Source organism: Callospermophilus lateralis, chromosome X, assembly GCF_048772815.1.
Source record: "Callospermophilus lateralis isolate mCalLat2 chromosome X, mCalLat2.hap1, whole genome shotgun sequence".
NCBI lineage: Eukaryota > Metazoa > Chordata > Mammalia > Rodentia > Sciuridae > Callospermophilus > Callospermophilus lateralis.
In genome coordinates this window covers 9910723-9934095 of record NC_135325.1, presented here as the reverse complement: position 1 = coordinate 9934095, position 23373 = coordinate 9910723, and the positions used below count along the sequence as shown (strand labels likewise).

General features: G+C 32.7%; 1 protein-coding gene across 4 annotated transcripts in view; it reads right to left on the bottom strand.

Moving 5' to 3' along the window:
* Cnksr2 (connector enhancer of kinase suppressor of Ras 2) overlaps positions 1-23373 on the bottom strand; it is a 256176-nt gene that overhangs the window by 65868 nt on the left and 166935 nt on the right. For 2 of the 4 annotated variants that reach the window (XM_077107065.1, XM_077107067.1), the window contains 2 exons: positions 17555-17644; positions 15780-15994 (listed from right to left, as the gene is read on the bottom strand). In XM_077107065.1, the coding sequence (XP_076963180.1) occupies positions 15780-15994; positions 17555-17644 (305 nt within the window). The remainder of the gene's footprint in view (positions 1-15779; positions 15995-17554; positions 17645-23373) is intronic. The other 2 variants (XM_077107066.1, XM_077107068.1) reach the window with 1 other exon arrangement.

Sequence of the window (23373 nt, the reverse complement as noted above, 5' to 3'; positions counted from 1 at the left end):
TCTCAATGAAAAATGAATGAAAAAAAATGGCTATTCATCAGTGTAAGTCTAATTAGTGTTGCCCTAGAAATTATAAATAACTGTAATTCATGTCAGTTTTAACACTAAATGCTGAATTATTCTTTGAAAAGCAGTTTATGTTTAAGCTCCACCATACATGGAAATATCCTATGACCACCCATATTAGGTACAGCTATTTTTGAATATCTGATTGATGTGTACAATTAACATGGATTTTGCATTTGAGACAGGGCAGCTCCTTATCCTGACACTTCCGTCTGATAAAAACTGTTGATATCTGGATGCTAGAGAAATCAGGGAAGGTTTACCAATCTTTTGTGACAAAGAAATGTTTATTGGTGGGGTGTTCTTAATCAAGTGATTTTTTTTCTTAGTAGAAATATTTTTCAAAGAGAATACTGAATAAAAATAAAACTTAAGAAATTTATAAAAGTCACCATACTCAATTCATTTTATAGTAAAATAATTGTTATATATCTCATACTTTTCCTTCTCTTTATAATGAAACACATACATAAAGTAAGACATGATTTTAAGACTAAACTAGCAACACTGGCTTCATCTAACAGAAGGGAGAAATGAATTTTATGGGAAGAATTTTTTTTTAAATTCCCATATTTCCGGCAGGGATCAAATCAACATTGTGCTGTCAATTTAGATGGCATTTTCCACAGTTCTCTCTGCAACATAATGCTCATCTTATAAATAAGAAAACTGGGTAAGGCAAAGAAAGCAATTCATATAAGCTCATATAAGAAATATAGAGGACCTAGTGTTTGCTTCTACGCTAAAACTGGTTGCTTCAAATGCCCCTAGATTATATTTTGCTTGTTTTCAGCCCACTAACAAGGATATTTTGGTAATATGGTTAGAGAAAGATAATTTTATATGTGTATATTCATAGTGCTAGATGCTGTATCAGATACTTTATATACATTGGTTCCCTTTATACACACACACACACACACTGGTTCCCTTTATATATATATATATATTGAACAGAAAAAAACAGAAAATACAATATCCAAAAATATTATATAGCAAATGAGAAAGTGATATCATATAGTTGTTTCTTGTAATAGCCATATGACAAAAATTGAGGACATGATGCTACAATGCAATAAAATGAAGGAGTTTCAGCAACTATGATAACAGGATCTAGGTATACAGCCTTCTGGCATTCTTCCTCAGAGTATGTGAAGAAATCAGTAAGAGAATTGTGTAATCTTTTATTAAGTAGATACTTCTTCAGGTAACCTAGATATTTTATCCTGGTTATTATTTATATTAATCAGCTTTTGATTTGAGATAATTTAAAGTTATAGTTTCTAATATACGCTTTGAAAGAGTAAATAAATAGGTGCAGGGATGATACCTTCATTGGGGTGGGCTATGCTTTTGAGTCCACTTCAGATTTATGATAAAATGAAATTTTTTACTTAAACATACTATCGAGAAATCTTTAAAGCAGAGTGCCACAGGGAAGGAAACCTCAGTGTGCTTATGTTCCAGTTTGTTCAGGGGTTCTAGTTTTGCCTTGTTTTCTCTCACTTCATGTCCAGATTTGCTTCTCAAACATTGGCTCTGCTAAGGTATCTTTACCAGTTCCTTCACTGAGTAAGATCTAACCTTTTATCCCATGTCACTTAGTGATTATGCTCCCCTAACTGTACCTTAATTTTTATACTCATTACAGCCCAAGGGTAATATATATTCTTTTAGTCCTAGAAGGCTTGATTTGCTCATCATGATGTAAATTACCTTACATGCAAATGAATTTTTTTCCTATATGGAATTAAGAATAGCTATTTTGTGCTCTGCACAGTGGAAAAGAAAACTTTATATACAATGTATGACTGAATTCTGAAGAAGAACAATGAAAGATTATATTTTTTACTGAGGTTTAGAAATGGGTCTAGAATTATACAGCTCACTTAAAGCCCATCTTTTATAATGACAACATTATCCTTAGCCATTTGGATTTTAGAAAAGCCAATTCCATTCTTTTTCCATTCTACCCTGATATGGTAGAAGTAATAAGAGGCAGACTTTGCATTATGACTTTGAACTAAGATTTTAGGTTGAGCTCAGGCAGTTTGACTCACCGCCAATGGCCATCAATTCCAATGAAAAGTTCATAAAGACTGCTAACAGGTTAATATTGTTCTTGGAAAGAATATCTTCAAGAAATAGTAGTCAATAGTTATGCCTTTCTGTAGTTTATTAAGAGGAAACTGGATAAGATTTGGGGATATACAGCAAATCATTATGCCTACAGTTTTGTGGAATTACAGATTGCTGAAACCATCAAGAGAATAATATGTTGAGTTAAGTGAAGAAAATAATTTGGTTCTTTAGTCTGGATAGACTTTAAAGAGTTCTAGGAGGTTAGATAATTTTAACTAGAGTTTTATTAAACTTGAGATACTTAATTAAATGAATTATGATAATGAGGTAATGTGAATAGAATGATTATGGGAGCAAAAAAGTCCTACTGCCTACAAAATTTGGGAAAGTTTTCTGAGGCTATTAAGTGAGCCAAAACAAGTCTATAAGATAAAAGAAAATGATACTTTTTAAAGGTCTCTGATCAGAGCTTCTAAAGGCAGGTATGTCCTCAAATAATGTGCAATTATTGACCTTAGCAACCAAGTCAAGGGCCTTCCACTGAAATTTGTTTTATTTTTTTTTCCTAAAGGCAACAAGGAATTTGTAATCAGATTTAAATTTAATAAATTTAAACTCAATAAATTCCTAATTCAATTTTTCTGTGTCCTGTGTTGCATGGTGCCTCACTAATTAATTTTGTGTTTTGCTTCCTGGTAGTCATTACTTAATCAGGAACTAGCAGAATGAGACATTTATTCAAACATGAAACTGAAAATACTGTGTTTCTGTTTATCAATTATATATTATATCTTTATAATTATATATAATTATGTTTATACATAACATTAACATTATAATAATAACATATAATACACATACATATATAATTACATGCAATTATATATATATGTGTGTGTGTGTGTGTGTGTGTGTGTGTACATATCCACATGCACATGTATACATACAGTGGTGCTGGAGATTGAATCCAGGGGATTGCACATGCATGTCAAGAGCTTTACCACTGAGCTATACTTCCAGTCTTAATAAACTATTTTATACAGTGTGGCCAGAAATCTTTCTCAAGAGTAAGGGTATATTAGCAAATCTTTTTTTTAATGCTCAAATTTTAAAACTTAAAAAACAGATGGAACAATAATTTTTAAATATATAAACATTTTCAAAATTAATAAAATTTATGAATTTTTGACAGTTTTGTATAGCCATTCCATTAAGTCACAATTTTTATACATCAAATCTCTTATAGGTTTCCAACTCTTTGCACCAGAGAACATAATATAAACAAGTTGGGTTAATTCACAATCAATATGAACATTAGTATTGGGGGGATTGTTCTTATTTTCGTATTTCTCTACTTATATTCTATAAATTTTTTAATGGTTAACTAAATTTTCTTAGAGAAATTAAAGAACCATTCAGATTATACATGTCATCTTGGGGTGAGCTTTGGTGCTTTCTGGTTTTTGAAGAATTAGTTCAGTTCATCTGAGTATTTGCTTATTTGTTTAGATCAATGAGGTTTACCATGACATTCCTTCTTTCATTCCAGATATTGGTAATTTGAGTCTTCTTTCTTTTTTTCTGTACCAGTCTTGATAGAGGTTCATCTTTTTTCCCCCACAAAATCCCACAGCTTTATTTTTTTTTCTATTTTTTTTTGTTTTCAATTTAATTGATACTGCTCTTTATTAAGTCTTCCTTCTGCTTTTTTGGGGGATCCTTTCCTAATTTCTTGAGGTAGGATTTCAGAGTTGAGATTATTAGAATTTCTCCTCTTCTGATATAAGCATTTAGTGCTATAAATTTTCCTCTAAGACTACTGTGTTTTTATTTTCATCCAGTTTAATTTTTCTTGGAACATTCTCTCTTTTATCTAAGGATTATTTAGAAATTGTTGTTTCATTTCTAAGAGAGTTGATATTTACTTATCTTTTTGTTATTGGTTGCTAATTGTTTTCCCTAATGATCCAAAAGCATACTTCATATTACTTCCATTTCTTTTTAAATTGAATTTAATTTTAAGACCATTATCCTGATGAATGTCCCATTCATACTTGAAAAGAATAGGTATTCTGCTGGGCATCAGTTCAATACTATTGAAGTCATTTGGTACTTCTATATCCTTCCTGACAAAATATTTTGTTTAGTGGTTCTACTAATATCTGAAAGAAGGACAATGAAATTCACAATTGTAATTTTAGTTTGTCAGTTTATGTTTTCAGTTCTGTTGGATTTTGCCTCTGATAATTTTAAATCTCTTGTTTGGAGCATATACATTTAAGATTTTCTGTCTTATTGAATTGATCCATTTTATGTTTATTATGGTAGAGGAAAAGAAGCATGACTTTGATAGTTGTTTCCTTGAGAACAGGCAGGTATTATAGAAAGATTCTTTTTTATGGCTGTATTTTTTACATGCCCATTGAGGTTTCCAGATTGTAGGCTTTTCCAGACTCAGCCAGATATATAACAGGCAAGAAAAAACCAGGAACTCACTACTTGTTTGTTCATCTCTACCCCACCCCACCACAACCTTTCAGAGTCTGAAACTAGAAGTTTGTATTTGTGAATCTTTATCTTCCAGTCTAGCCAGTTCAATTATGAGTACACCAATTTGTGGTAAATGAGAAAATGGGGCTAGGGTGCAAATAGGTGATTTGTTTGAAAGGGAAAATAAGACCTTTCTAAGTATAGAAACAAAGAGAACTATTAGAATAAATGAATCAGGAAATACAAGTCAATTTTCCTCCTATTCTTTACAGACTACCATTCAACAAAATTGTTTCATATTTGTAAACAAGTAAAGCCAAACTTTCTTTTATTCTTCTTTTTAAAAAATATCTTTTTTAGCTGTAGTTGGACACAATACCTTTATTTTGTTTATTTTTTTATGTGGTGCTGAGGATCAAACCTAGCACCTTGCACGTGTGAGGCAAGTGCTCCACTGCTGAGCTACAACTCCAGCCCCAATATATTTATTTTTTGTGGTGCAAGGGATTAGAACTCAGGACCTTGTGCATTCAAGGCAAGCACTCTACTAACTGAGCTATACCAACAGCCTCTTTTATTCTACTTATTTTAATCATGTATCTATATCTAAAGCAGTAGGTCTTAAGAGTTTTTGACTGGAGCCTCCTAAGAGAGATCAACAGAAACCTCATGTTCATGTATCCCTCTGTTCCCACTTTCCAATGGAAAAAATAGCTATGTGATACCAACAGAATATTACTCTATAGTTATTATTGGCTATGGACAAGTCAAACTATATTCTTAGAAAACTGTGGTGAAATAGGAATCACTGGATATAGATGGTAAACAAAGCAACTAACCTAAAACAAACTAAAATTGATAGTAATTAAGTCTAATACTAATTTATAATGAAATAATAACAATAAAAATCATAGGTAATTGTGCCTATAATCCTAATGACTCAGGAGACTGAGGTAAGAGGATTGCAAGTTTGAGGCCAGTCTCAGCAACCTAGCAAGACCCTGCCTCAAGATATAAAATAAGGACTGGGCATGTTGTTCAGTGGTAAAGCACTGTTGGGTTCAAACCCTAGTACCAAAAACAAAAATAAAACAAAAAGTCCCCCCAGTACATAGGTAACTTAAAAAAATCCTGATGATGCATTAGTAGAGCATTCTTCCTATTTTTTCCTCAACAAAATAAAGATTATTTATGAAAAACCCACAGTCAACATCATAGTAAATGGGGAAATGCTTTCAACATGAGATAATTTAAATCAGGCATGAGATAATGATGTCCACTCTCACCACTCTTATTCAATACAGTACTTGAAATTTTAGCTTGTGCAATAAGGCAAGAGAAATAAATAAAAGGGATGCAAAATAGGAAAGGAAGAAGTCAAATTATCCTTATTTGTAGGTGATAGTGATGCTACACTTAGAAAATCCTAAAGGCTCCACTGGAGGACTTCTAGATCTGGTAAACAAATTCAGCAAAGTAACAGGATACAAAATCAATACATAAAAATCAATAGCCTTTCTATATATCAATAATGAACCTGCAGAAGAAAAAAAATCAGGAAAATAATTCTATTCACAATTGCTTAAAAATACCTAGTAATAAACCTAACCAAGGAGGCAAATGACCTCTAAAATGAAAATTACATATCATGGAAGAAAGAAATTGAAGATGTCACAGAAAGACCTCCCACCAGCTGCAGTAGCACATGATTGTATAGTAGATACTCTGGGGCTCAGGCAGGAGAATTTCAAGTTTGAAGCCAGCCTCAGCAATTTAGCAAGGTCCTATCTCAAAATTAGGAAGTAAAAAGGGATGAAGATATAGCTCAGTAGTAAAGTGCCCCTGGGTTCAATGCCCAGTACTGAAATAAAATAAAACAAACAAACATACACACACAAACCTCCCACATTTATGGGGAGCATTGTTAAAATAAGCATTGTTAAGCATTGTTAAAATAACCATATTACCAAAAGTGATCGATAGATTCAATAAAATCCTCATCAAAATACCAATGACAATTTTCACAAAACTAAAACAAATTCTAAGATTCATATGGAAACAAAAAATTCTGAATAGCTAAAATATCACAATAACTGATTTCAAAATGTACTATGGAATCATAGTAACAAAAACAGCACAGTATTGGCATAAAAACAGACACATAGACCAATGGAATATAATAGAGGTCACAAACACAAATCCATGCAGCTACAGCCATCTAATTCTTGACAAAAGTGTCAAGAACATATGTTAGAGAAATGATAGCCTCTTTAGGTGCTGGGAAAACTGGATATCCATATGTAAAAGATTGAATCTAGAACCCTCTCTCTCTCACCCTGTACTAAAAGCAACTCAAAAAGGATCAAAGACCTAAGTATAATTCCAGAACTTTGCAAATGCTTGAAAAAAACATAGGGGAAACACTTTAAGACATAGGCACAGGCAACAACTTCCTGAATAAGATACAATAGCTCAGGAAATTTCATAAAAAATCAACAAACGGGGGAGGGAACGGGAGTGACTGGGGTTGAGGCTTAGTGGTAGAGTGCTTGCCTAGCATGCGTGAGGCACTGGGTTTGAGCCTCAGGATCACATAAAAAAATCAATAAACAAAATATTATGTCCATCTACAACTAAAAAAGAAATTCTTAAAAAAATCAACAAATGGGCCTATGTCAAATTTAAAAGCTTCTGTACATCCTAGCAGCTCAGGAGGTTGCAGCAAGAGGATTCCAAGTTCAAAGTCAGCCTTGGCAACTTAGTGCAGCCCTGAGTAACTTAGTGAGGACCTGTCTCAAAATAAAAAAATAAAAGAAAAACAGCTCAGTAGTTAAGTGCTCCTGGGTTCAAATCCAGTAAAAACAAAACAAATCAATCAAACAAACAAAAAAACCTCCTACATAGCAAAGAAAACAACAGGGTGGAGAAACAGCCTAGAGGATAGGGAAAAATATTTGCCAAAAGTATATTAATATCCAGAATATAAAAAGAGCTCAAAAAACTTAACACCAAAAACCCCAAATCACCCAATCAATAAATGTGCAAATGAACTGAACAGACATTCTCAAAGGGAGAAGTATGAATGGCTAATAATTATATGAAAAAATGATCAATATCTTTAGTCATCAGGGAAATGCAAATCAAAACTACAATGAGATACTGTTTCACTTCAGTCAGAATGACTATCAACAAGAATACAAAAAATCAAATGCTGGTGAGGATGCAGGGGAAAAGAAACCCCTATACACTACTGGTAGGGATATAAATTAGTATAGCCACTAAGAAGCCTGTATGGAGGTTCCTTGAAAAGCAAAATATGGGACTACCATATGATCCAGTAATAACTCTCCTGAGTATATACCCAAGGAATTAAAGTCAACATAGGATAGAGATACCTGCATACTCATGTTTTTCCCAGCATGATGCACAATAGTCAAGGTATGGAATCAACCTAAGTGCCCTTGAACGGATGAATGGATAAAGAAAATATGGTATATATAAACAATGGAATATTATTTGGTCACAAAGAAGAAAGAAAATATGTCATTTGCACAAAAATAGGTGGAATTGGAGATCATAATGTTATGTGAAATAACTCAGACTTAGATAAATATGCTTTCCCTCATATGTGTTATCTATGGGGGGGGAAATGTCATTAAAGTATCAGGGAGACTATTAGAGAAAAGGAAGGGGATCTGGGTGAGGGTGAGGGAGGATAAAGGGGGTGGACAAAATCAAATTATGTTATTTACATGTATGAATATGTAACAACAACCCATCATCCTGTATAATTAAAATGCACCAATAAAATATAGCACTCCTCCTGAAAACCATTGAGATATGAGCCATCTACAATTGTGCTTATGCAAGAAGAAAATGACTATTGTCAAGATTGTATGAATACCAGGCTTACTGGAAAAAATACTGAATCAAAATATTTAGTAAATTTTACTAAAGCATTGCTTTGTAATTTCTTGATTTATAACCTTTTAAAAATTAGTAGGTTACTGGTAAGCAATATCTACCCATAACTGAAAAGGAAAGTCTGTAAAATTACATGTTATTTGTCTATAAGAATCAAAGAACTGTGATTTCTGGGTCAAGCCTCAATCATCAAGCCCTTTGCCAAGGTTGGCCCATACTTTGAGATTTACTGCTCTGGGGAAGTAGCATGCTGGGAAACACTTCTCATAGTCCTTATTATTCCTATGTAAACCTGCCAGTGCTGCTATAAATTTGGCATTAGTGCTTTAGAAATAATCAAGGCATCTAAAGGAATAAGAGAATATACATTAGAACAAATACATTAATATTAGAATGGATATTTAGCATATTTCTATGCTTCCTGTGAGGAGAAACATCATGTTGCACTGCACAAAAGCCATTTTATGGGTGAGTAAAGTCAAAATGGGTGAAATTAGTTGTTATAAATAACTGTCAGCTCAGAGGTGGCTTCTTTGCTGCTAAATTTAATTGTCCTCTTATTTTTAGTTACTTTGATCCTGAAATAATGCAGCTAAATCAGCAATCTGTTATACAAACCAACCTTTATAACTTCAGATAAATTTAATTATGAATGTTTATATGCTAATTATAGAGTTTCCATCTTTGTGATAATAATAGCTCTGTCTTCCCTAATAGATGGTAAAATCTTTATGAGCAGAAATGGCTTTATTCAGCTAAAGATGTGAATTTTTGAGTCAGACTGCTTGAACTCTTAATTCTGTTTCTTTTGGAGCTATGTGTCAAGTAAAATCACAGTTCCTTTCTGTTTTGCAAAATAGAAATAATAATGATAATACCAACTTCATGGTGTATTCTGATGATTCAATGAGATAATGTACAAATTATTTGCATAGAAACTTAATAAATAATCAGTAATGTTAGCTAGTAGTATTAACAGCATTGGTAATATTATTATTAGACTAGGCCTTTACACGTAGTTGACACTACTAGAAGTATTAAATTTTGAGAGGCAAAACTATTGAAATGAAATAAAGTCAATTAGATATAAAAACATCATTTCCACTCTGATATGATGTATTTTACAAAGAAATACCTAAGAAAAAAGGTACACTCATACATTGCTGGCGGGACTACAAATTGGCATAACCACTCTGGAAAGCAGTATGGATATTCCTCAAAACACTAGGAATGGAACCACTATTTGGCCCAGTTATCCCACTCCTTGGTATATATCCAAAGGACTTAAAATCTGCATACTACAGAGACATAGCCACATTAATGTTTATAGCAGCTCAATTCTCAATAGCTAAGCTACAGAACCAACCTAGATGCTCATCAACAGATGAATGGATAAAGAAAATGTGGTATATACACATAATGGAATATTATTCAACCATAAAGAAGAATAGCTTTGTGGGCTGGGGTTATGGCTCAGTGGCAGAGCACTTGCCTCACACATGAGGCCTTGGGTTCAATCCTCAGCACCACATAAAATAAATAAATAAAACAAAGGTATTGTGTCCATCTACAACTAAAACAAACAAACAAACAAACAAACAAAAAGAAGAAGAATGGCTTTGTGACCTTTGCCAGTAAATATATGGATTTGGAGACTATCATGCTAAGTGAAATAAGCCAGAACTAAAAACAAACAAAAAAACCAACCAACCAAACAAAAAAACCAAAGGTTGAATGTTCTCTCTGATATACAAATACTAACACACAATATGGGAGGGAGGAGGGAAGAATAGAAGTTCAGTGGATTAGATAAAGGGGAATGAAGGGAAGGGAGGGGGGATGGGATGGGAATAGAAAAGTCAGTAGAATGAATTGGACATAACTTTCTTATGTTCATATATGGATACACCACCAGTGAAACTCCATATCATGCACAACCACAAGAATGGGATCCTAATTAGAATAAGATACACTCCATGTATGTATAATATGTCAAAATATACTCTATTGTCATGTATATATATAAAGAACAACAAAAAAATAAAATAAAAGTTTATTTACTTGTTAAATTAAAAAAGAGGCTTTAACACCTATCACCCTCCTACCTCCACAAAAATAATTCCTCAAAAATTGACCAGAATGGCTAAAGGTACTTATTAGAAATAAAACAACAATTGAATGTCTGTATTTATAGCGTATAAAACAATCCTCTTCCACTGAATTCCTATTCTATTAAAATGGGGTTGTCATTCAAAGGAGCAACTGGTAAAAATGATTAGTAGTTCATCATAAAAAAACTAATAGAAACTACACAAATTCTGGAATGTTATGAAAGAAATTATACAGATTTTTGAACACCTACTCAAAATCTGTTGTTAATAAGACATCTAAAATTACATTATTTGGTTTATCAAAGTATACCTGCATGCTGCCTGGATCCATAATCAAATTTTACTTGTTCTGGCATCTCAACAAGTTTATTTGGGAAAAAAAGTTTTATAAGATTTGAAGATGAGATTCAGAACAATTTAATCATTTTATATTTAAGATCCTTCTGGCTACATTTGAATTTCACATGCACACACACTGCTCCTCAACTTTTTTTTATGTGCTCTCAGGTCAGATAAGGGTTTTGGCAGTTAACGACTTCCACAGTTTCAGACAGAATCAGTGAGTAGGTAAAATAAAGTTATGATTTTTTTGAAAAATGTCATAACATGTTTGGCTGATGGACATATTGGGACCTCTGAGATAGAAGGGAAAGGAGAAAAGCAATGACTAGCTGAAGATCTGAGCTACCATGGAGGAGGTGTGGTCGGAGCTGTGGGGGAACTAAACTTGTTGCATTACTGATCATTGTGGACTCGGCTTAGGATATGTAGGAAGGCTGTGTTTCTAGGTTGAAGACATGGAGAAAGTGCATTAAAAATTTCCTGTCCACATTCATTTATTCATTGATTTATTCATTACATTCTTATTGACAACTTATACTAAGTGCTAAAATATAGTGCTAAATAAAACAGAGAAATTGTCCTTGCCTGTCATGGAAATAGACATAGCTGTCCTACTATGTACAGGAAAGAAAGAAACTAAGAAGATATTTACATAAATAAATACATAATTGTAAATCTCAATAAAGGTTTTGAAGAAAAAGTACTGAATATTAATAGAATATAATAGAAGAAACTGCTTTAGTTCAGGGAACAGTGGTCAGGGAAGTTCTCCCTGGGAGTTTGGGTTTAGACAGTCCAGAAAAAAAGGTGTAAAAGGCATTTTCAGTAGAGAGAATAGTATTTCAAAAGAGAAGAGGTGGCCAAGAGCTGGTGGACGATTATAATGGCTAGAGCATCATGAATGATTCCCTTTTAAATAATTTAAGAAAAAAATTGGAATAACAAATATGTGAGATTAATTTTTAAAAATATATATTTTATAATATCAAAACTCAAAATATTTATTATCCTGTAAGAATTTCTGTGGTAATTGCTGATAAGAATGAATCAAACACTGAAGTTAAACTATATTTGCCTTGTTTTGTTTATTTTTATTGGACTGCTTTCTAAAATAGACCAGTGGGGATTACAATTTAGGTCTGCTCATAAGGAATGCTATGCATACACACAACACCCCTTGAGAAATTTGTTTGCAGATATCTAATGTTGATATGATCTTGCTGTCAATTTCATACTAAATTTGAGCTCAAAATTTTTAGACTACACAGAGCTAGTAGTATATATAACAGCAGAGATATAGCCTATAAAACAATCTTCTTCCACTGAATTCCTATTCTATTAAAATGGGGTTGTCATTCAAAGGAGCAATTGGTAAAAATGATTAGTAGTTCATCATGAGGGTGACTGGATTACATATTGATATTGGTCTTGAGTTGGAAAATATAAGTAAAATTATTTCATTTTAAAATGATAATGTATAAACAGAAAAATAAAACATTGATTTCTGTGAAATATAAAGATATCATTTAAGTGTATTTTGTTTCACCTCCAAGGTTCAAGAAATTTAACTATAATGCTCTGTAGCCTCTCAATAGACCATGTTGAATAACAACTTGTGCTCTAGAATAGCAGTAGCTCTGTAGGTTTTTCCTAATTTAATAAAAAAGTAACATAATGCAAAGAGAAATCTAGATAGAAATTAATCCAGACACTGCAAATGATATTAACAACAACATATGAAGGCACCTGTATCATCAAGTCAAACTTTTTTCAAAATGCATATATTTATCCCTTAAGGCACAAACTCTTCTATGTAATGGAATATCTACCATGCACAATGCACTAGGACAGTATGGAAACCCCTATTGTATGTGATGGGGATCCTAGTCCTGACGAGAGCCCTTACAATTTTTACAACACACCTTTGGGTAAATCATTTATCCTTTCTGAATTTGAGGGTTTTTTGTTTGTAAATAGAGTTTTATAGGATTCAAAATACATAACAAACATGGAAACTCCCTTGATAACTGTGGAAGTACCAAGTACAAAATGAGGTCTTGTATTAGGGGAGGTAACTCAGGGAATGGAAGAGCCTCATAAAAAAATCCAACAGTGAAAGTTCTCTATTTGAACATTGGTTATAAGCATCCAGAATGTACTTGGGGGCTAACAATTATTTTGCTTCTTCTAAACCTGAGAATAGATTATGAAGTACCCAACCTTTGACTATGGAACTGGTGGATCAATGTTACATGGGAGGATATCTCCCAAAGTTAATGCTATTCCTTACTCTGTGTTAGCATTCTGTCAAAAATTAGCTGGGTACCTATCTGGGAAATACCATGTTACAGACTCAGGACACATAATATGATGCAACATAAGTCAGAAATGCATTCTTGATTTCTTTCTTGAAATAAACTTTTGGATGTGAAGTTACTAGACCAGACTCGATACACCTAATTAAATAAAGCCCTTAAGACAGGTGGCAACAATTTATACTTCTAGAAAATACAATATTATTTCAATTGATTCACCTTTTCCTGTCTTTAATTTAGTAATTCAAAATCCACAATTCTCATCTCTCTATCTTCCTTCCCCACACAGTATATACCTTTCTGGATATGCATAATGGAATAGAATAATGCTGAATATTTAAATTCAATGGCTCACCACTCTCTGTAAATTTAAATCCAAACTCTTAATAGTTGAAGTAGCCTCTTACTCCCTCTTCAGTCTCATCTCTCATTACCAACTTCTCTTTTGAATAGGCCAGCTGTCTCTCATCTTTAGACCTTTGTTCAGACTATTACTTTTGACTAGAACACTAGATTCTAGAGGGATTTCAGTGTTCATATGATTTTTCTGATTAGTGGTGGTAACAAGAGTGGCCCTCTTCACACGTATTAAGGAGAATTGATTTTAGACTCACTTTAAATGTTAATGAAAAAATACTTTGATATTTCAGTCGGTTAATGGAGGGCTGAGAGGGACACTTTCCTCTTGGAAAAAAAAGAGGCTTAGGAGTATTTAACTGGGGAACAGAAAAGGTAGAGAATTAGGCACTGGAGAGTGCTATCGACACCCCAATCCAAATAAAGAAAAATACTTTCTATTCTAGGCTTTTTTCGTGTGTGTGTGTGTGTGTGTGTGTGTGTCTGTGTATGTGTGTGTGTTTGCGTGTATGCACATGTGTGCATGCACCTGCAGTACTGGGGAAGGAACTCAGGGCCTCCTGCATGATAAGCAAGGTTCTACCACTTAGCTACATCCTATATCTCATTAAGAAATTGTTTGTTTTGAGACAGGGTCACATTATGCTGCCTGGGCTGGCCTCAAACAAGTGATCCTCCTGCTTCAGCCTCCCAAATGGCTTGTATTATAAGCATGTATCACTGCACACCATTCTATTCTAGTTTTATAATAGACATACAGAGTAAGAAAGTAGATGATTTAAGGGATTTACACAGAGAATAAGTTTTTAAATCTTTCATAAAATGTATGCCTAGATGGCACACCTTTGACAACAATGGTACATTAAAAGTTTTTGTGAAATGGTGAGCATTAAGTGCAGCTGTCCAAATTACTATTTAAAAAATTGCATTCTGTGTTTTAAGGGCTCTTATTAGAAGCTTGAGTTGTACTGGTACAGCAGTACCTTTTAACCAAAATGGTCTAAAAGGGGTTGATTTTTTTAAACATTTATTTTCTAGTTGTAGTTTGACACAATACCTTCATTTTTTATGTGGTGCTGAGGATCGAACCCAGTGCCTCATACATGCTAGGCAAGTGCTCTATCTCTGAGCCACAACCCCAGCCCTAAAAGGGGTTTATTTTTAGAGTGTTCTGGCTAACAGTATTCTTAGCTTCCATGTGGCCATTGTTTTAGTTTCTCATCACCAATCTAAACTGGATGTAATGGCTCTGCCCTTTGACTACTCAATTTATGCTCTGTACAAGAGGGATACAACAGCCCAATCTGAATATGCAAGTCCCTAGCTAAAAATCATCAATAGCTCCTTATTACTGCAGAAAAGAGCATAGGTATTTTATCATATAATTTATAATCTAACCTCTGCCTAAGTCCCTTTACCTTTTTATATTGCCATCTTTCTACATAATGTTCCTCCATTTTTAATGAACTAGCATTCTAAGGCACATAAAGTCCCTGGAACTTGGCATATTCTTACACACCTATGGTATACCTGTATATGCCTTCCCATTAAAATACTGCTACACTCTTTTCACTCGTCACTTAAATGCTTCCCATTATAACTTCCCCAAGATTAAGGCCCTTCTTTTCCTATGTTACTTCTTTTTTTCTTTCTGCACCTACCCATTATAAGTTAAATAATGCTGGGACTCTCATCTTTTTCCTCACATAATGGTGTGCTTTGCCTTCTCATTTTTATCTCTAGAATCATGCTCTATACCTTAGATAATCATTTTAAATGGAATCATGAATATATTAAACATTCTATCTTCAATGTTAAATTTTACAGCTACCTGCACACTGTGTATTATCAAGCTGATGATTAATCAGGTAATTACTTGTTGTTCTATATTAACTTTGGGTATTTTATCTCATAAAATCCACATGACATAAAACTCATTGAATATATAAACTGAAGATCAATAATCCATCATTTTTAAGGATCATGCTCTAAAATTAGAACCTTATGCAAAATCTAGGAATAGGATAAAAATAATCTGGAATTTACCTCAAAGAGTCAAAAGGTGTATCAAAGTTCTTGAAACTTTACTTACATGGTACAGTGTGGTCTCTGGCACAGGTGTGCCCATGATGTCTTGTCTTAATGCATCCATTTGTAGACTAGGTAGCAACGAATAGTGAGTTGGGCTACTGCTCTTATCACCCTTCTTTTTTGACTTCTTCCCTGTATCTTTTTTGCTGTTTCTCTGAAACATGTATTCTTCTTGAGCAATTTTTTCATTGCTCATGTATCGAAGTAGAGAGTTTTCTATACAAAAGAGATAAATACACCAATATAAATATACAAATATCTCAAATTTACCATTCATTCCCAATTATGCTAGAAGATTTCATTTCAGAACTTTTAGTTGATTTGATTGATAAAATATATGGTGAAAATATAGTAGGTCTTAATTACTTGGGATTACAGGACAATAAGAAATAGACTCTAGATTATTTCTCCTGGTTTTATCTTTGAACTAAATATATCAGAATCACCTGCAGAAATCGAATCAGAAATTCTGGGTGTTAGCTCTAAAAATTTCTAATAAATTCCCCAGGAGGATTTCTGTAATGATGGATGACAATCAGTGGTATATGGCATGCTAGGTAACATTTGGAAAAGTTAAAGTCCTCATTGTGAACCAACAGTCAGGAAACTTAGTTCATAAAACCTACACTTAAATTAGTAGCACTTTATATAGCACCCCCCACAAGATACCACTATAACATGAAGTCTCAAAAGAGTGACTCAGAGATGGCATATGATAGGCATTTCTCTTAAACTTTTTAATTGATTGAATCTATAAATGAGATTAGAAACATTTGGAAAATGAAATGAATACATAGATGAAAAGGAATTTGTAAATGTCCCTGGGCTTGTCAGCATTTTCAGAAGTGCTCACTCCATAAAACAAGTGCTAAGAAGACTAACAAAGCAGATATTCATGTTTGCTTGTCTTTGTGGTCTGTGGATTTGTGCAGGAATGATATAAAGTCTGTACCCTGTCTAGAAAGAATAGGCAAATGGGTCAAACATGCTAATCTAAGCCTAGTGATCTTAGGTTCCATGAACAGTTTTTTTTGTTTTATTTTCCATCTACAATCTCATGTTATTTTACTTCAGAAAGTGGAAGTAGCAGCATGATCAACGGGGCCCACCATATCCACACTTGGTAGAACCCAATTTAGTAATGAGGCTTTCAGTTGCTCTCTTTACTGCTCACCTAATAGCAGAATAAATGAACAAAAAAACCTTACTTTTGGTAGATACTTTAAGAGGAGCCCATCCCCACATAAGAAGATAACCCTGAACAGCAAACAGAACAGAAAAAAGCAAAGGAGTCCCCCCCCCCCACCATTTCAACATGGTTTTCATTAGAGTCACTGGCCCAGTTTCCAATAGCTTTTTTTTTTTTTTTTTTAATAAACCCATGTGCTTCAATGCTCATTCTGAGGTTGTATCAATACAAAAGTAGTGACATTGCATTGCAGACCAATGGGGACTAATAACAAATTGTTTCTATCTACTGAACTTTATTATTTTATGCAGTTTCACACTTCTGACTTTGTTTTCAAAATATTAACTTTTGAACAGGAATCAGATGCTCATTTTCACACTGTACTATCTACTCTGAATCCCACAGAAGACATTTGTAGATACCTATTTAATAATGGGTCAAGATAGTCAAATATTGGTCTGACTTCATTTGTTGCACAATAAGTCAATGGTAGAATAAATTTTCCTCTGAAGCCATAACAATCTATTTAAAGAACATTTAAATTTGTTCAAACAACCCAGCCTACACTGAAATTCTAGAACACTTACCTCTTCTACTATCTCTCTTCATCTTATTTGGATCTTCATAGTCCCCCACCCAATTATATTCCACTGGCATAGATATAGGTCGTAGCTTGCCTAAACACAGAGAACAAAGTTCACATCACATTGTTTTTCTTCCCCATGTCTGCTCAAAGTTAGGCTGATTTTCAACTACAGTGAACAAAACACACTCACTTATATTAAACATTATGGTTGGCATTCGTGTAGATGAAGAAAATGTGTGTTTTGAGCCAGAAGGTGAAACTGCCTGTGGCAAATGGCCAAGTAATAATGGAAACTTAAAGTATTTTTTATAAATAATAGAGAATAGCCTAGGTTTGCTCTCTTAGGAGTCTCAGACTATAAGAGTTTGGTCCTTTAGAAAGAGGATCATCATTTCCATAATTTTATTTCATTTTCAGTAATGAATCTCTTATTCCCAAATGTCCAAGTATCTACCTCATGATAGCCAACCTCTGAAATGGTAGCCCCTTGTGATTAGCCGGACTATTAGGACATTAATCCAGTTTCATGTTGAATACCACAAGGCTAACTTCTTAACTTTGTTTCTTAACATATCACCATTTTGGATACTATATATCAGCAATATGGCTAGATTAGTTTTAATCTAGTCATTCAGTTGGGTCTGCCCCTGCACATGTCTTTTGCTACAATAAACATTCTTAGTTTACAGATACAAGTAATCACTGTTTTGGCCTATCCCATTTCCTTTTGGGTCTGTATCCTCACCAAACAGCATTTTATTTTAGCAAGATGAACTAATGATGAAGACTTTTTGGTGGGGCTACAGTGTATGATTTTTGTTTAACTTAAAATTACTGGAGCACAAAAATAGCTAATGAAAGTTATTGAAAAATTTTAAAAAGGATACCTAATGGAATTACTTGCATGAGATGTTGTTTAATAAATTTTGAATAAATGAAAACCAGAGACTCATATATGCCTGGATCATAAAATAATGATCATGATATTCATGATAAAGTGTAAAGACTTATAATCATTTAACATATGCCACATACTGCTTAAAAGTTTTAAAAGTATTAAATAGTTTAGTCCTCACAATGAAAAAACTGAGAAAAATTATATAATCAACTAAAGAAATACAGCTGGTAAATGCCTGGTACTAGGATTTAAATCCAGGCACTCAAAATATTGCTTTTGCCATAATTCTTGGTGACTTCAATAGTCACTGTCTGATATTCTGACCTCAGTTTCTTGAGGGTCTCTTCTCCATGATAATCTGTAAAGGATAAAGACCTTCTAAATATCCCACTTTCCAACCTTCTGTATTCCTGTATTTCTAGTATATTTCCTACAGAATTCTAAACCCAACAACCTTCATCCCTTTAATATGCTGATTTTACCACTTTTTAGTATCTCTCAGTTAACTTCTTTCTTCTCTTCTTCCCTCCTTGCCCATCTAAATTTCCTGATCAATTATTATAATCATTCCAGGTATTTTTAAAAGTTAGCATTTTTATGTATCAGTTAAAAAATAAATTTAATTTAAAATTCTGTCAGGAGATTTCTAATTCTATTCTTATGGAAACTTCAACTGTATCTTCTTATATACACTAATACAATGTTATTAGGTTTTGCTAAGATCTTTTAAAGTCTGAGGATGAACTAGACAAGATTAAATTTTTAATGAGCCAAAAAAGCAGTAATTATTTAGTGGCTTACATTCAAAGCAAGCAACTACCTTTATAAATAACCATGCAGAATTCTGCAATTTTTGTGGAATATATTTTTGCTCTTTTACACAGAGGGAATTTATGAAGATTCAGGTCAATATATACTTCCCACCAAGGAGAGATAATGGGTTGAAGAAAAGTCTCTTTTTGTCATGTGTATTACACTGCTTTGCAGAATCAGTCCTCCAGATTTTCAATGTTATAAAATATGCTATATTTTCCAAATACCTGTACAACTTAATTTCTTTAAGGGTCTTGTTTTACAACTGAACTCCCTTTCAGCACAGGAAATGAAACTGAAGTGATTAAGAATTGTAGCACTGTTTCAATGTTACCAAGAAATCTTCTGAAAAGTGAAAAATCCAATGAACGAGCAATTATTTGCTTTATTTACTGTGCATATTATATAGTTAAAAACTAGTTTGATATTTTTAGAAGAATTAAATGTTTGTTTAGAGCCCAATATATGTACACAAAACAAGATCAAACATACTTTAGACAAATAATATTAAATACATAATTGTATTAATTGTATTTTGGTCATCTCTGAGATTCTAATGGAGTTAAGTAATTGAAGCAAACAATTAAGCCCTTGATCTGTCTCATTGTCTCATTAGTCATAGGAGCAATTTTGCATAAGATTTGCAACACTGACTTTTCTGGGGGTAATTTTTAAACAGAATTATATTGTATATTATTAATATAAAATTGAAGAAAATATATTGCATTAGGAAAAAATTGAGATAAAAGCTCTAATTAAAATTTACTTTTGGAGCACTTCAAGATTTTACTTTTATTAGTTATAAAATTATATAAATCTAGCAGTGCAAATAAAAATAAATATTTAAAAAATTGAAGTGTATCAGTGGCTTAGGTATAACAAAAATGTTGTTGGTAAGTATTGCTCCTTTGTAATTTTTTTATTGTACTGAAATATAGAAACAGACAATAAAAAGTTAAACTAATATCATAAGGTTACATTTTTATACAAATAGCAATCATTGATAGACTGAAAAATAGAACACAGCTTATATTACTTCTAATTCCAAATACAAAGATCGCCAATGCAGCTTGAGAATATATTCACTACTTCATGTATAATAGCAACATTTTAACTTTATAAGACAGAAAAAGTTAAAATGGGAAAAGAACTTTATAGTTTTGTGCTATAGTGCTGTTGGTAAAAAACAAAAACAAGAGTATTATATTCATTGTAGTTAGACTTAAATATACATTATTATTGTATGCATTTTTATGTTCATATTACTTAAGGCCTTAGTACAAGTTAACTGATTCAACAAAACTAAATATATTTGACTGCTTCCTATGTAAATGTACACAAATTGATCATAAATCTCTAAAAATAATGTTAAAAATTTAAAACATGTTTTTAGATAGCAATGCTTACATTAATTTTTGAGGCGATAATAATTACAAATTCATGACAAAAATTAATAATAGTCAAAATGTAGTTAAGAAAAAAGAGGTTTAGAACTCCTCTAAATTTTTTTGTCAACCGCTTCATCTTAATTTTTTTATTCCTTTAAGGATAAATCATTTACTAATTGTGGATTTAATGTGGCACCCTATCATAAGTATATAATTTCTCCGTGCAAGTGCTTTATAGTATAACCATTGTTTTGTTACTTGTTTTTTCATATATTTCACATCTGTAGTTTTCTAACTGGTATCTCCATAGGAGCAAGAATTGTGTTATGTTTCACTCTATTTGAATAAATGTAATGAAGGTGAAAGGTAAATATTTTTGAAATCTGCTTGAATTTTATTCAAAATTGATGGCAAGTTAGCTTCTTAAAAATTATGAACTGTATTTAACTGCATTTAAACACAAATGGAACATGAATAAAGACAATGATAGGGTGCTTTGTAATGATGTATGTATCTAAATCACTATATTTTAATAAAAATTGCCATATTAATACTAGTGTACAGAACTATTGAAAACAAACTAATTTTTACCTTAGATAATAAAACATTTTAGGCAATATTACAAATGATATTATTCCCTTTGACAGATAAATGATCACTCTTCTGGGATTCCTTAGTTTTTTTTCCTGGTGCCTCTGGTATGTATATATAATGTTAACTATACTGTATTGTAGTTATCTGTTATAGATCTCTCTACTTATTGGCAGAAACTAGGTCTTACATATCTTTGTTATCTTTGTCTCTGGCAGAAACTGATCCAGTGTAGGTATTCATAAAAATTTATTTAATGCTTGAATCAAAGTATGCAAGACATTAGAGAGATCCCAAATTACTAGGTTGCTCACTGGGTCCCATTCCTTCAGACCTACTCCATGATATACTTTAAACAACTCTTTATCCTACAAACTCCTACCAGTCACACTTTATTTCTCTGCTCCCCTTTATAGAAAAACTCCTAGAAAACTTCTTTATATTCTCAACCTCGAATTCCTCTCTTGAACCCTCTCTCTTGAATGATCCTCTGCCTCACTAATCCCCAGAACTGCTATTGTCGAGGTCATTTGGGCTTTCATGTTGCTAAACTCAATAGACAATTCTCAGAGTCCTTGCCTTTTCTGATCTATTTGCAGCATATAGTATGGAGGATTATTATCTTCTTGAAACACTTTCTTCACCTGCATGTAGAATTCTATCTTCCTCTGGTTTTCCTCTCCTCTTCCTAAATCCACATGCATCTTTCAGAGCTAAGCAAAAATGTCATTTCCTCAGGGACATGCTCCTTGACCCTTTATTCTGAGTCAGCTTCCTCTGTATTTGTTTTCATTTCCTCTCAAAGTTCTTCATGGCACAACCAATGGTACTCAAATAAATATTAAATTAGTTGCTTGATTTATTTTACCCTTTTAGAATGTAAATTTCAATAAAAGATTGCTATTTACTGTGGTATCTCCAGCACTCAGAACACTGTCTTAAATATAGAGTAATTGTTCAATATTCATTAACTGCAAATTAAGAAAGTAAATAGAGACTCATACACTGGACAAACAAATGATCCAAGCCACATCTTAGCTTTGTATTTCAATAGTTTCCTTCCCTTTTCCTTCCATCCAAGGCAGTATGCCATCTTAACCCACCCTTCTTTATTTTGGGCAATGAAGTCAGAACTAAAAGTCATGTCTCCTGATTCCTTTCCTAGAAATATTTCCATATTAAGGTGCCCATGAAATCTGTTGAAACACCACTGAATTGCTGCCTTTTGAATTGTACAACTTTCATTTTATTCTCTTTCAAAACATGCTAAACTCATTAAGTTTCATTGTAATAAAAAACACCTGAGAAGCAATCTTCTCTCTTACAGTTGACAAAGGTTAAAAAAAAAACTGCAGAGAAATTCTCCATAAGTCTAACATACCTTTCAATGCTCAAAAAATGTTTCTCTAGAGCCCGAGAAAACATATACATATATACACATCTGTTCTGAATATTTTAGTCATTATTTTGATGAAAATGAGTGTAGTAAGGAATAGTTAAGCTATAAGCTTGCCATATATACCCATCAAACTGCTCACATACCAGACAGAAAAATTACTTTCAGATGGTTGACTGCATTTCTAGGAAAACATCCCGAGGTTATTTAAGGTAGAGAGTCACACATTTGAAAAGGAAGTGAAACTGAATTAAATGAAAGTCAGTCATTTTTAAAGGATAATGGTAACCTATCTGGATCCAATAAAATAAGTACAAATGGGCACTTTGATCTTTGTTGCCACATTTTAAAAATTTAGCTTTTGTATAAAAGAGCTTAGGAAAAATTGGCTTGTAAACATTTCAATGTGTTGATTATTTAAGCATTGGCTTTAATGACACTTATAAATAATATAAATTAAATACAAACACTGAATTGGTTATTAACTCTAAATCTTTTAAGTTTCATTAATGAAAACCAAAACCAATTAAAATATCTTTTAAAAACTAAGCCACATCATGTTTGTGTATTTTCCTACTGCTTTCTAAAAGTGATCTATACTTTAAATGGAGAGAAACAAAACAATTGTTGAAGGAGAAAATACTGAACTGTTTCAAAAATTACACAGTACATTTAACACTTGATTACAAGGCTAATTATATTTTGAACCAAATTACCTTTTATGAACATCCTAT